A 14,150-nucleotide genomic window follows, 5' to 3' on the forward strand; every position below is an offset into this window, starting at 1 on the left:
CAGATGGCCTGGAGCCACACAGTAAAGGCATGACCCGGTGCAGATACGGCGAGCCCGCTCCTCGGGGTGAAGACGGGCATGTCCTAGATCCATCGGTTCCTCTGGGGTACAGCGGGTGCTGGTGTTGGAGTCCCCCATACGGAGATGAGCCCGGGCCTCGACTGGTGGTTCCGCTGTGGCTCGGGTTTGGGGGGCCGACTGCTGCTCTGCTCGTTCCTTATGACAAAAACCCAGTTGTCTGTCGATTCGAATGGCCAAGTCGACTAGGGAGTGAAGGTCAGGGGGCTCGTCCTTAGTATTCAATTCGGCCTTAATATTATCGTTGAGGCCGTGCCAGAAGGCCACACGTAACGGGCGGTCCTCCCAGCCGGCCTCCGTAGCAAGGACCCGAAAGTCAACAGAATAGTCCAGGGCCCGCCGAGCCCCCTGACGGATGGTCATGAGCTCCCTAGAGGCTTGGCTCTGGTGGGATGAAGGAGAAAAAACAGACCTCATGTCATCCAAAAATTCCGTGATGGTGGTACCGATGAGTAGACCACTGGAGTCCGCAGCCTCGGCCCAAGACAGCGCTTTTCCTCGGAGACGGTTTATGACATAGCTGATCTTCTCTCTGTCAGTACGGTATGTCCGTGGTTGATGCTCGAACACCCGGCGGCACTGCAGCAGAAAGCCCCGGCATTATCGTTCTCCACATTGCCGTCAAAGATGTCTGGTTCAGGTATCGAAGGATCTGGGCGGGGACTAGTGGAACGAGGGGTGAGCGAGTCACAAAAATATGACGGACCCAGGTGGCTGACTTCAGTGCAAGCAGTGCTAAGTTTAATTACAGTGAAATATAACAAGGAAATGAATAATCAGGTAGAAGTGGGACCGGGTGTCGAGCTGCAGAAGTGAATACAGTCAGTGGCTGAATGATGAGGAGAAGACCGGGCTGCGGACGCTGGGACTCGCTCCTGGGCTGGTTGTGGTGGAAAGTACGGAGGAAGAACAGAGTTTGTACATACAGTTAGTAGGAGACTGTGCATCGACCGGGCAAACCTGACAGTTTTTCACCATCATCTCTGTGAATTTTTTCACTGTCTCAGCCTCTAAAGAATTTTCTGATGTTCATTTACAGGAGTCAGTAATGTTCTAGTCAAATAAGATCGGTGGTGTATGAACCCTGACCACTACACCTCAGCTTGTATTTTGCTTTGACGTTCTGGATTAGAAAAACAAATCTAATCTTTTCCCATTATTATCATTCTAAATTAATCCACTGCCAAATATAGGAGCTTGTTAAACCTTGAATGTATGATTTTACTGGGGCACGTGCCCTAGTAAAAAGGGGTCCAACTACGACTATGTGAAAAGAAACTTTCTGCAGATGTTCGGTCAGAAATACCACATAAAAGGGAACAGTTGTTTACAAATGATGTCAAATTATGTGCTGCATATTGCTTAAGCAACCATTCACACTCGTGCTGTACACCGACCCGAGTCCTACAGGCAATTTTTGCTTTAATTAAAAAAAAAAAAAGATAAAAAGGCAAAAACAAATCTAGTCTGTCACAAATTAAGGCTGTGAAAAAATGTAAATCCAAGCAAGTTTCTAAATCCTGTCTGATTAATCATGATCTTTGAGCTTCCTGATGTGGTTGAGCTAAAAGACAACCCCTACAGGGATGGAACTGTACAGAAACAACATTGTTAAGGTTATTAAAGGAGAAGTTACAACTGCTGTAGAATAATTTGTTCAAAAAAGCTGTACTTTTGGAATCAAACTATATTTTTGAGAATATCCTTCAAGGAAGCTTAAACAAAGATACATTAATACTGAGCTGCATTTAAGGACAGACTCGACTATATTATCACCTGTGAATACCAATTTGACATGTGAGAGCTTGTCTACAGCTCAGTGTATGGGATTACTGTATGTGTGCAATGAATCAGCATTGCTTTTTCTAGTGAAGTATTCCTTTAAGAATAATGATTTTAAAAAACATCCAAATCTCTCCTCCTCCCTTCGTCCTCTCCTCTCCACTAGCCCTAAATGAACCTCTTCATTCTACTCTCTTACTCTGTTTCAACCCCTTGCTCAACCCTCTCTTCTTCAGATGCAAGGCTAATAAGAAAGCAGGAAACACACACCAGCCAGCAACACACCGTTTACTTGTATCCGAATTCTACTTGAATGAGACATTTGTTTTGTCTTTTTCTTGCCCTCTGATGATCTATCTCATGTTGACTTCTGCATACTGGACCACCTTGGCTGTAAACAACAGGGTCTGCTAAAGGTAAAAATAGCCTGGCAGTGATAACAGGCACAAACACAGTGTACCACTATGCCTCACAACTACCCTGACACACAGTGTTTGTTTGTACTTCTGCCCCCATTCATCCCTTTATTTCCTCCACTGTGTTCCATTTCCAAAAGGAACATGGAGTGATATATACTCTTATTTCCCTCTCACTTGCAGTCTTTCCGACCCACTGTTCCACTTATAGATTTATGCCCCCCCTCCCCCGGGTCTGCTGAATCAAACATCTGATTGATTATTTCCCCTGCTCCTTATTTCATTGAGAGTGTGTGCGCTTTTTATGCAACAGCTGTGAGGATGCACACATACTTATCTTGTGTGTGTATGCAGGAACATATACATGTGTGTGTGTGTACATGTGTGTGTACATGTGTGTACTCAGTCTTCAGCAGGGACCCGTGAAGGAAGAAGAGAACGTGATGTACCTACCTTTACTACCACCCTGCCTCAGCTTGCTGCCAGATTTACTGCAGTGAGTGTATTGTGTGTGTGTGTGTGTGTGTGTGTGTGTGTGTGTGTGTATGTAACTGTGCGTCTGGTCTTACCAGAGGGATGTAGTAGAAATGTAATGAACCATCTGAATGAAGGGCAGGGGGTCTGATGTGGCTCCACAGCTGTTACAGACACACTGTAAACACAAATATATCATCAGAGTCATCACGGGACATTGTTCTGAAAAACAGTTGTGTGATGATTATTTTTAATCAAAGCCCCGTCACTGAACCGGCTCTTTAAAGTGACAGGAGGACTGAACAAGCTCCTACCTGTTCGAACAGAGTCATGGCGAACTTCTGGTGTGGTATACAGTGTTTAGCTGTGCAGATGTCCTCTCTACTCTCTGCGCTGATGTGGAAGTGGATACGCATCAGGAGATTCTCCTAAGAAACCCATAGGATAGAAATCAAATAGTGTGTGTGTTGAATATGTGTTTGTTTATACCGTATACACACTGTATGTACAGTATGTATTTTGATGGTTCCTCTCTGCTGGTGCTCTTGTTAATCTGACCGTGGGATCAACATCTATATTTCATAAGAATCAGACGGATTCCCTGACTGAACACATTTAGCTCTAATCGATCAGACAACGGCCTTCAGGCGCACACACACACACACACACACACAGTGGAAGACTTAGAGGCAGAAAGACAGACTGATGTGGAAGTGAGAAAATACAAGACAGGAAGACAATAGTAAAATCTGTGACTGCCATTTTATTTTCATAAAACAAATAAAAAACTGTAAAAACCACTAAATCCAAAAGCATTAAATGTCCCGTCTTGTCCAACTAACAGTCTAAAGCCCCAAATACTGCATGACATTAACAGTAATGTAAGACAAAAACAGCAAATTCTCACATTTAACAAGCTAGAAGGACAAAAAGTTGAACACTTTCCCTTGAAAAATTATTTAAACTATTAGTTATGAAAAGAGTTGCCAATTAATTTCCTCTGCATAAAAAAAACTATTAAACCGTTTCAGCTATAACTGCCTCCAATCTGAAGGAAGTGCCACTAACTGTCAAAGGGCAGCACCATTACCTTTTGTCATGTGCCCAAAAATAAATAATGTGAAACCAACACCTTCCTCATTCTGCCCAGAATGTTGTGTTTCAAGCAAGGAAGGACCCAAAGTGCAGACATGGTCTAAAGTCTAGTGTTCAATCAGTTTAATATAAATTATGAGGAACAAAGGGATAAACAGATGTTCAACCTGACAGGGCTTCACAGTACAGGTACAAAACGGTCATGGAGCTACATGAAACAAACTCTAAATAACTAAAACAAACCCGGAGAACTAACCAAGAATCTTGCTGACAGGAAAAACTCAAAAGAACAGTCCAAAAGCAACCAAGGTAAGTGATACAAAAATTTACAAAGTAAACAAAGCAGACAGGCAGAGTGTGGTACACAGGGAGACGGACAATGGGGGCAATGAGGCATGGAGAACAGATGAGCCAGCAACCAGACTGAGAGAAGGGAGGAGGATATATAGACAGGAGACCAGGGGTAACGAGCAGCAGGTGGAAGCAATGAACAGAACTTGTGAACCGGGGTAAAGCTGGGGCAGGTGAGGTAACACAGGACAGGAAATCTAACCAAGATAAAAGCACAAAACAGGAAGCAAGGAACACACCATAACATGGAAACGTGGTGATTCTGCACATCAAATCAGTCTTTATAATTTCATATTCTTCACAGTATCCATTCAACTTCAAAAATGTATATAAACAAACTTAACAAAACAGCAGGTGCACTGGAATATGTATGGACAGTCTCATGTGGCTCAAATAAGGCCTGTGCTTACCAAGGAATGCCTTACAACATAATGCTGTATAATAACAATTAAACAAGTTTCAGCCAAACACACAAAGCCCAAACAAAAGTTGTGACACTCTTGACAAAAACCTTTTTCTTTGAGGCTGCCGTGCTGGATATCCACTGTCCCCTGCAGATTTCTGACTGCAGTAAAGATCTGGAAGTTCCCCAGATTCTCTCTCAGATCCGCCTTCAGGCAGCCCCTCACCTCACCTGTGTGTGTGTAGGTGTATGTGTGTGTGGCCATAAGGTGTCGCAGACTCACGAAGCATTCCGCAGCATCGTCCATGATTCCCAGCTGAAAGCGCTGCTCGTCTTGGAAAGTCTTGGCCAGAGCGCTCCGCAGTGCATCTGATGGCAGCACACGCTCACTGCTGAACTGAAACTGAGCAAAGATACTCTGCAAAAACACACACACACACACACACACACACACACACACAAACACATACATGGAAATACATACCCATACATAAATCCATTACTTCCTTATCTCACTGCTGTTGTAAATGCTTCTATAGAAAGACCCCTGCATTGCTGGAGTGTGTCCAAGCACACATGTACTGTACACTGAGTATTACAGACTGTATTTACACGCTTGTGTATTTACTTTGCTTCTCTCACACTGAAACAAAACCTTCTAAACACATTTGTCCTGTAAAAATCAGCACCATGTTCTGTCAACTGACCCATAAAGCAAAACTAGTTGTCACGACCAAAGTGCCGCACAATAAAACTGGACTAAAACAAATGCTTCACAGCAACGCTGGCCTCAATATCAGACCGTATCAATAATAGATGGTATTTGTAGTGCACTTTTCTCTGACAAAACAGGCTCTCAGGCTCTCAGAGTGCTTTGTAGCAGTAAAATAGAAACCAAATCAAACTGTTGCAGGGGCCACAGAGTGGAAGCTAGGCCACTGAAGTGTGTTTTGAGGGCAGTGCACAGAGGAGGATGTGTCCGTTTGGAAAGAACAGAATTTTTGTTCACAGGTCCAGACAGCTGTCAGACCAGTGTTATAACCCCATATACATCCGCTCAGTGGTTTCTGTTTTTATGATTACGATGTTTCATTTCCCTGTGTATTAGTAAGTATGATTTTTGTCACCTCTGCCAGGACGGTTATAAGTTTGCCCTCTTTTTCAGTATTTTGTGGGTCAATTAATTCCATAGTGAGCTTATGTATAAAAATAATGTTAGATAAAAAAAAAATATGACTTTAGTTTATGTTTCCCCTTTTATCATCTTGCACCCCCTCAGATTTTACTTGTGTTATCCTGAAAATTTCTTTTTCCTGGATTTTTTGTAATATGATACATCATTACAAGGTACACACAGGCACCTAAACAGATTTTATGACTTTTGAGAATTACAGATTTGACTCAATCTTCTATAAAATGGGTCCACTAAAATAAATAATATTCTATTTTGATATTACCTCTATGTTTGCAGTAGTCTTACAGATGAGCCTGTTTGACTTAAATGCCCTGACTCTTAAATGTATTGTGCAATCGGAACCAAATCTGGTTGGCAGGTGCACCATGTGGTGTAGTTTTATACAAGTCATGTGACAGACTGAAATGGTCATCACCACTGACTGTATAAAACACGGACTCTGTGAAAGCTCTCAGAAGTGAAGCCACCCTGAGTCGCCTGGTGGCTGGTTGCAGTATAGGTCATAAATCCTGCTTCCTCCTGTTAGTGGATGGGACAAGAGCCAAACTAAAAACTCAAAATTTTTTCCCAGAGATCATCTCTGTGGGTTTTGGTAGATATTATCACTCTGGTTTATGTACAAGTGATCACTTTTCTGGTAGGTTTTTTTTAATAAGTTATTTGATGATATAAGTTATTTGATGATGGATTTCAGTTTATTTGGCAGCATTGATTGGCAGTCTGATGGTCTCACTACACAGACTCTTATTTTGGCTTCATTTTTGCATAGTGGAGGTAAGTGGTGATGTAATGTGCATCGTATCTGTCAATGATCATAACTTGCTTGAAATTCTGCACAATTTATCCTTGTACAAAGCCTTTGCATCCCTGATTGATTTAGATTTTCACTAGAAATCATGGATACCACCTGTCAAACAGCAGGACTTTCATTATGTGCACTTTGATGTGGATCCAGATACAGAGCAACAATTTCTAAACGTTGTTACTGAAATAACATATTTAAAGTATTGTACAGTCTTGGCAAAGGTATATGCTCACTGAGTTCCTTCTGCTTTCTAATGATAGTTTTAATAAATAAGGTTAATCAGAGCATCAAATCCAGTGATTTAAGGGAGCCGAGGCCAGTTTAGTTCTAGCGGAGGCAGTGAGAGCAACTTCTGACTGAGGCTGGGCTGAAGAGCGCTGCCGAGTCCTAAAAGGCAGAGATGAAAGCATGGATGGCTTTCTCTAGATTGCCAATGGATAAAAATGACCTAATTCTTTGTTGCTAAGAATTCTCAGATGGAAAAAGCAAAACTGAGCAGCTATTTTTGACCCACACTAAAACAACCCAAAGCAGAAATAAACACAAGTGAGTGTGAGGTGGCGGAGCGGTAGCTGGTGCTGCGGACTGAGAGCACTGCAGGTTTTCTGTCCCAGTGGTAATTCAATCACTGATTAGATGACTGGACTAAAAGCCACCAGGTGCTCTGTTTTGCAAGGGCTGAGAAACACTGTATTAAGTGACACTCATATATTCTAAGACAGTCACAGTTCACACATGAATCATCTGCTTGTATTCATGCTGGTTCCTGTATCCACACTGGATCCATTTTACTTGTGTGAAAGTGTCAAATCAAGCACATAACATCAGCAGTAATGTCAATAAATTTTTGATATAAGCAAGAATAACCGTTTTGCTAATATACTGTATGGATCAAGTATTGATTAATGGACGTGCTATGTGAATTATACTGAGTGTTTTGTCACTCAGTGTTATGTCCATGATGACTGATAAACATCTTTAATTACCAAAGAGAGCTGCAAATCTTTTGATTCATGAAAGCTATTTCACTGATATTTTACTGTCAGCTTTGCAATTAAATGTAAAGCGATAATGGCACAAAAAGACATTTATGTTTGTCGACATAAATCCAAACTAAACACAGCTTCTATTCTTCGTGAAGGCCAAACCCACCTACACACAAAAGCCCTATCAAGGAAGTATGTTCAAAAAGATTGTGCAAGTGCATCTTTAATAAGATTAACTGATTAGTCGATAAATAGACAATTAATTGGCAGATGTTTTCATAATCAGTTTAAGTCATTTTTAAGAAAAAAGGCAAAGGAGTTCAAGCTGTTAAAATGTGACATTTTGCTGCTTTTCTGTATCTTGTATCAGACATCACCTTGGGCTTTAGGACATTTTGACTGTAGAAATTTGTGGTTTTTCACAGGTTTATGTTGAACTACTTCTCAAACACATGAAGTAAAGTTAACAATAAGTTAATGAGGGGTGTGAAATTCAAGTAAACGATTTCTGAAGTCATTTCCTGGACATAATCGCAGAGTTTAATTTCCCCTCTTTGATGTGTTTCAGAAGTCGTGTTTGACAGTTGGGACGCCGTTTACCAGCATGGCTGTGATCATATGGAGGGAAAATGCTATGAAAGAACAGGCCTCAGTCTGTGAGCGTGGCTGAGTGTGTGTAGGCCGAGGGTTGGCAATAGGAAAGGTAATGCAGTTGTGCTGACAGTGATCAGAGTGTGTGTGTGTGTGTGTGTGTGTGTGTGTGTGTGTGCGCGTGTGTATCAGTGTGTGTGGAGAGAAAGGGAAACAGAAAGAGAGAAGAGGAAAAGGGGAATGTGTGAGCAATAGGGTGTGTGTCTGTGTGTGTGTTACGGTGGCGTTGCTGACTGCAGCAATGCGCCAAGGAGAATGGAGGGGGAATATACCCTACAGAGAGAGGGAGGAGGGCAGGCGGGTGGGGGGAGAAGAACAGGGAGAGATGAGGCAGAGTGAGTATGAGTGGGAGGTGTGCATGTGTGTGTATGGGTGTACATGTGTGTGGGTGTGTGCAGTGAAGACAGGACCAATCTCCACCAGCTCCTACGTTCATTCATCTTTCTCCTTTGTTTCTCCTCTTTACTTTTACTTCATCTCTTTCTGTTCCCTGCAGTGTGCGTGTACAGGCACTGGCATCTAAGTGTGTGCAAGTGTTTTGCTGTTGGGTGAAAGAAAGTGTTGCAGTGATTTCTGGAGGGATAGCCACAGGCAGTCTCTGAGCTTATGTTTACAACAACGTCGGGCATCTTTATCCGCTGCTGATAAACTGAAATTCACGCAAATCCTTCTGAAATAACAGAACCCATAATCGTCATTTGTTTTTGTGGTTCTCTAAAATGGATATTTTAAAATTTAACACACCATTAAAGTTCACTTAGCATGTGTCTGGGCCGGTTATTTAAAGACTCGCATCTCTGTTGCTGTAGGGACAACAGCTACACACGCTGTGAGAACAATAATACATGTGTTCATTTCAGACAATGGTGAGACAGTGACAGCATGGGAAATGGAAACTGACAAGAAAATGTGAACACTTAACACAGTGACAATACCTCTGATGCACCCACAGCTGACTCACACGCAACACACCCACAAGCCTATGTGTGTGTGTGGCATCCAAGCCTGGTAAGAAAGATTTGCGAACATCATGAGGAACATGTGTGTAGTGGCCTGACATGTGTGACATGTGCAGCATTGCAAGTAAGATTTGCGTGCATGCGTAGGTGTGTGTGTGTGTGTGTGTACATCTATGTGTAGCATCCCAGCGTGGGTCTGCTAGCTCAGCGCTTTCAGTGAGCCAATTAATTACAGTGAAGCGCTGGAGACAGCAGCGTGTAGAACACACACATCGACCCTGCTGCACACAAACACACTCTACTACCTCAAAGCACATCACACACACTTCCCTTCACTCAGACACATATTTGTCATCATTGATGCAACAAATGGCTGGAACAGAGCTGCATAAGGCTCCTTCATTATGAGGGTTTCGTGATGTTACAGGTCTTCATCTTCTGTTTAGCTATCAGCAGCTGCTGGAACACAACCTTGATCCAGTCTGTAACTATTTTATAAAGGTTTTTACGTATGCTGTTTCACCGTAAGGCAGCTGCTTACTGGGAAATCATTTCTGTCCAAAATCTAATCAGTTCGTCTTTGAGCCCAAGTGGACACCTGTGCCAGATTTGAAGAAAATCTCTCATTGCATTCCTGAAATATTGTGTTCGCAAGAATGGGACAAACATGAGGTCAGAGTGGCCTTGACCTTTGACCAACAAAATCTAATCAGTTCATCTTTGAGTCCAAATGTTCATTTCTGCCACATTTGAAGAAATTCCCTCAAGATGTTCCTGATATAGCTTGTTCACAAGAATCATACAGGCTTATGGAAGAATAACGTACAGACAGACGGGCAACCCGAAAACATAAAACCTTCCACTTATTGCTGGCATGGAGGCATAAAAAGAAGGATGGAAATGGTTAATAAAGTAAGAACCAAACACAGTGATTAAAGGTGGGTGGTCAGTTAGAGATGCAGAGGGTTAACACACCTCCAAATGATGCACTACTATCATTATACACCACTTAACCTTTATGGTATGTTTATTCCATGTTGACTGTTGGAAGTGAACAAACGAAGCAGGTACATTGGGAAAGCTCTCTTATTTCTTCTGTTTTAACACAAAAGAGGAGAGAGAGGTGTCATAATCCACTGCAACGCTCTCCCCTGCTGTGTTTATTAGGAAACAGGTCTCTCTAATTTACCACTGGTAACAAGATTTTGGACTTGCATTTGTTTCAAACTTTACTGGTGCTTCAGAGATTGTTCTCTGCCACTGGAAGGGTCTAAGGCAAAGCCTGTTTTTGCTGAATGCTTAAAATTAATGACTGATGTGTCCTCTGAATCTCACAAGAGTTAAGAAAATATCATATGGCATGAACATCACTATTATTATGACTGATGCCTTGTTTTGTTGTAAATGCACTGTGTTTATTAGTTTGTCTTTTTTCATTTGTATTATACAGGGTGGGCCACAGAAAAGTAGCCCACATACTGCTGTTAGGAGACAAAGGCTCCGGGCTACTTTTTCGTGGCCCGCCCTGTATGCGCCCAGATGTTGTTCTTCTGCATTATGACTTTTTTATGTTGCTTAAAAGTTGATAAAGGATTTAAACTAGACAGCACTCAGAGAGACACAAACCTCAGCTCAGGTCCCCATAATGCCATTCCACCTAAAAGCAATATTCCCATAATAGTTTGAACCTCATAATGTGATTCCTACCCCTAGCATTTGTAATCACATTGGCAATTTCTTCGAGATCTAGCTCAGTAACTTGATGATGCATCAAATCTGTTTCAGTTTCAGCTACAGTTTGATCTTGGTTGCAAGTCTGTAGCATTATTTGTTGTCTCACAGTAGCAAGTTTATTGTGAGTCCTATAAATTTGAACATTTAGGATCACCACATACAGATTATTAATTGCATCAAGATCAGACTTTGGTGCACGGTAAATCTTACGTGGATGTTACTGTTAAATTTTTGTCAAAGCATTGTAAACATTATGTATGGAGTTAGAAGCAAAAATATTAAAGTTGGCCCTGTCTCATGATGGTGAAGATCTGGATCAGCACCAGAATCGAATGAACTGTTCAGTGACCCTACCTCTCCAAAAAGTTTCATCCCCACACAACAAACAAACCAAAATACAAACGAACACCGGCAAGAACAAAGACAAAGGAAGAACAAAAAACTATTCTATAAAAAGACTTGAAATGGGCTTGAACTGAAAACCACGATGCCTGAAGAGACTGCGAAAACGCCACCACCTTCGCAAACTCAAGCTTGCTCAGCAGCAAATTGAGGAAACACTGTGTCTCTGTGCTGTTAGAAGGACAAGTAATGTGTGGGAAGTGCAGTACAGAAAAATACACCAGAGGAATGGGAACTGCTTCAGGTTTACATAACCCACCAGAAGTCAGTAAAGGACAAAGTGTTTTTACCTTTAAAGCGCAGAAGATGCAAGAATCCTCCATGCACTTGTGTGTAGTCAGCTGTCGAAAGCTTCTGCGAAAGATGTCAAGATGCCACAGAACCTGAGAGACAAAGAACAGAACACACACTTAATGCACAAAAGAAAATAAAGCAGCAGAACTAAATTCTTTGAGTTTTAATGGGATATATGTTATAGCTAAGACTGACCTCCCTTTTCCCAGCCCTTTTCTCTGTTTAATAATATTTCAAGAACAATGTTTATTTATTTTATTTTTCGTGGTAGATAAAATTTAAGTTTTTATACAAAAATAAACCAAAAAAGCATGGGAATCATCATATTAATAACACCTGTTGAATATGCAGTCATGCTTCAGCTAAGATCGGTGACATGACAGCTCATGAATGCAGGTTGCCATAGTAACACAAACATGCTAGTTTTCAGACATACTGGTTAACAGACAAAGCTAGAAAGATATGAAAGGATACAGTATTTTGACTGGGTGCTGTGGTTTTAAAACAATACATTAGCTGGCTAATGTGTGTCACAGAGCAGATATTTATACTAACGTGCAGCTCGTCTTTTCTGGGTGCACTTTTCTCACAACCCACCTACACGTTAAGTTACATAATGAAAAAAAAATGATGAAACTGATCTGTAATATTTTCTCTTTAGTTCAACTGACTCTAGCCACTGTGGGGATCCCTCTGTTATCTTTACAGTGTTCCATTTTATTGGTACTGCCAGCCACACTGATTTGTTGTTGTGTGGAGCCTTCTTGATTGTTCAGTGACTGATTTCATCAGTCCTAATGTCTGGAGTATAGTAAAGTGTAGTAATTCATCCTTAGATGTAGAGATTTAAGGGAACATGTGATTATCAATCAATCAAGTTTTCTGTAGCTTTAAAATCTAAACAATTTTTGTTATACAATTGAATAAAATGACTTTCTGTAATGCTGCAAAGAATCAAAAGCACAATGTGCAGCTCTGTGTGGCTTTCAGCCATTTTCAGCTAATTGTTTTCTGCAACAGCTCCTACTGAGTGTGCTTTGTACTTTGCATATTTTCAGCAGCAAAAGAAACTCAGAGGAGGAGATGAAGCCAGAAAACAAGCAGCACAATGCATGAAGAAATGAAAAAGAATACAGAATACAGAATACAGAAACTAGCAGAGAAGTGTTCTACATGGAATAGACCTCTCTGTGTCCTTCTCTCACCCTCTCTAGTGCATAATTAAAAGAAAGAGCTCTTAGTAGTTTCATTCAGCATGCTGAAAGATAATATTGACACAACATTGTCCCTTAGGCTTCAATCGGATTTGCATCACTCATGCACAGGACCACACACAAAACTAATATGAATGTGTGCTTGTTAAGGAGAGAGTGATCAGTGGAGGAAAGAGGGGGTGGAGGATGACAGACTGCATGCTGACGCTACTGTATGCGTTCTATCCCCCCACCCACCACCCACCCTGTTTCCCCTCCTCTCTCTCTGTAGTTTATCTGGTCGTGATGAATTGGCTCCCCTGCGTAGCACTGCAGCAGCCACAAGGAGGGCACTCTCTATCATGCCCATCAAATCCACCTATCTACCTATCTATCTACCTTTCTGTTCTCCTCATCTAAACACATCCCTCTCTCTCTCTTTCTTTCTAGCTTTGCTCTTCCACCATTTGTTTCTTTCTCCCTCCCCTTATTGTTTTCCTTTCTCTCCCTGGCTTGAAAACAATGGACAGACCGCAGGAACATCTTGCAGAAAGGAAATTACAGTATAACTAGCTAACAAGCATAAAAAGTGATGGAGACATCACGGAATACAAACTGACCACATCAGCTCATGTTTTTAGGAAGCTTTTTCCAGCTGCTCCCAGGCGGCACTACTTTGTCTCCTCAAAATTTTCCAAAAAACACATAAAGGCACGACTGAAATTATAGCAGCATTTCAGAAGCAATGTCAAATTAATGTTAAAATTATCAGCTTAACCTAATGTAACTGTCAATAATTTGTTAAGACCTGTCAAAATTGTATTTTTAAGGCCTAAGTTTGAGACTACTGAATTTTAGACTTTTAAAGACTTTTTTAAAGACCTGCGGAAACCCTGATTTGTATCACTGATTAGCTGTAGGTCTTTGTTTACACGCCATAACGTACACATTACACGAGGTTTATGGATTGTAACTAGTGGCTTTTTAATGGTCTGAAGCTGTAAAGTCAATAATTTGTTACTCTAATAAATGGATTTTTGTTCCGATGCTCTGCAGGTCTTTTCTGTGAAATAAATGGGTCATTCTGATAAAGAACTGCATTAATGTTTATTTGAGTTGAACTGATGGCTTAAAACTCAACTGTACAAATAAGTGAAGAATTTATTACACGTAAAGTCATTAGCTCTGACTTATAAACTCCTTATTATAAACAATGTGTAATTCATACCATTGTAAAAATGGTCTCTGAGCACAAATCCAACAAATAAAATTGTCAACAGATTAATCTAAAATCTTTTTAGATTAATCCTTCAGAATTAGAGAGACAGCTGT

The 14,150-nt window shown here is 41.2% G+C and overlaps 1 protein-coding gene across 4 annotated transcripts in view; it reads right to left on the minus strand.

The window, feature by feature from the left end:
* usp54b (ubiquitin specific peptidase 54b) overlaps positions 1–14,150 on the minus strand; it is a 50,678-nt gene that overhangs the window by 23,856 nt on the left and 12,672 nt on the right. For 3 of the 4 annotated variants that reach the window (XR_002275333.1, XM_020605097.1, XM_020605100.1), the window contains 4 exons: positions 11,622–11,714; positions 4,883–5,017; positions 3,065–3,178; positions 2,846–2,928 (listed from right to left, as the gene is read on the minus strand). Coding sequence is in view for 3 of the 4 variants with exons in the window: in XM_020605097.1 (XP_020460753.1) it covers positions 2,846–2,928; positions 3,065–3,178; positions 4,883–5,017; positions 11,622–11,714 (425 nt within the window). In the remaining variant the exon portion in view is untranslated. Of the gene's footprint in view, positions 1–2,845; positions 2,929–3,064; positions 3,179–4,101; positions 4,452–4,882; positions 5,018–11,621; positions 11,715–14,150 lie in introns of those variants that run through there. The other variant, XM_020605098.1, reaches the window with a different exon arrangement.

The sequence above is a fragment of the Monopterus albus genome, unplaced genomic scaffold (genome assembly GCF_001952655.1).
Source record: "Monopterus albus unplaced genomic scaffold, M_albus_1.0 scaffold69.1, whole genome shotgun sequence".
Lineage (NCBI taxonomy): Eukaryota > Metazoa > Chordata > Actinopteri > Synbranchiformes > Synbranchidae > Monopterus > Monopterus albus.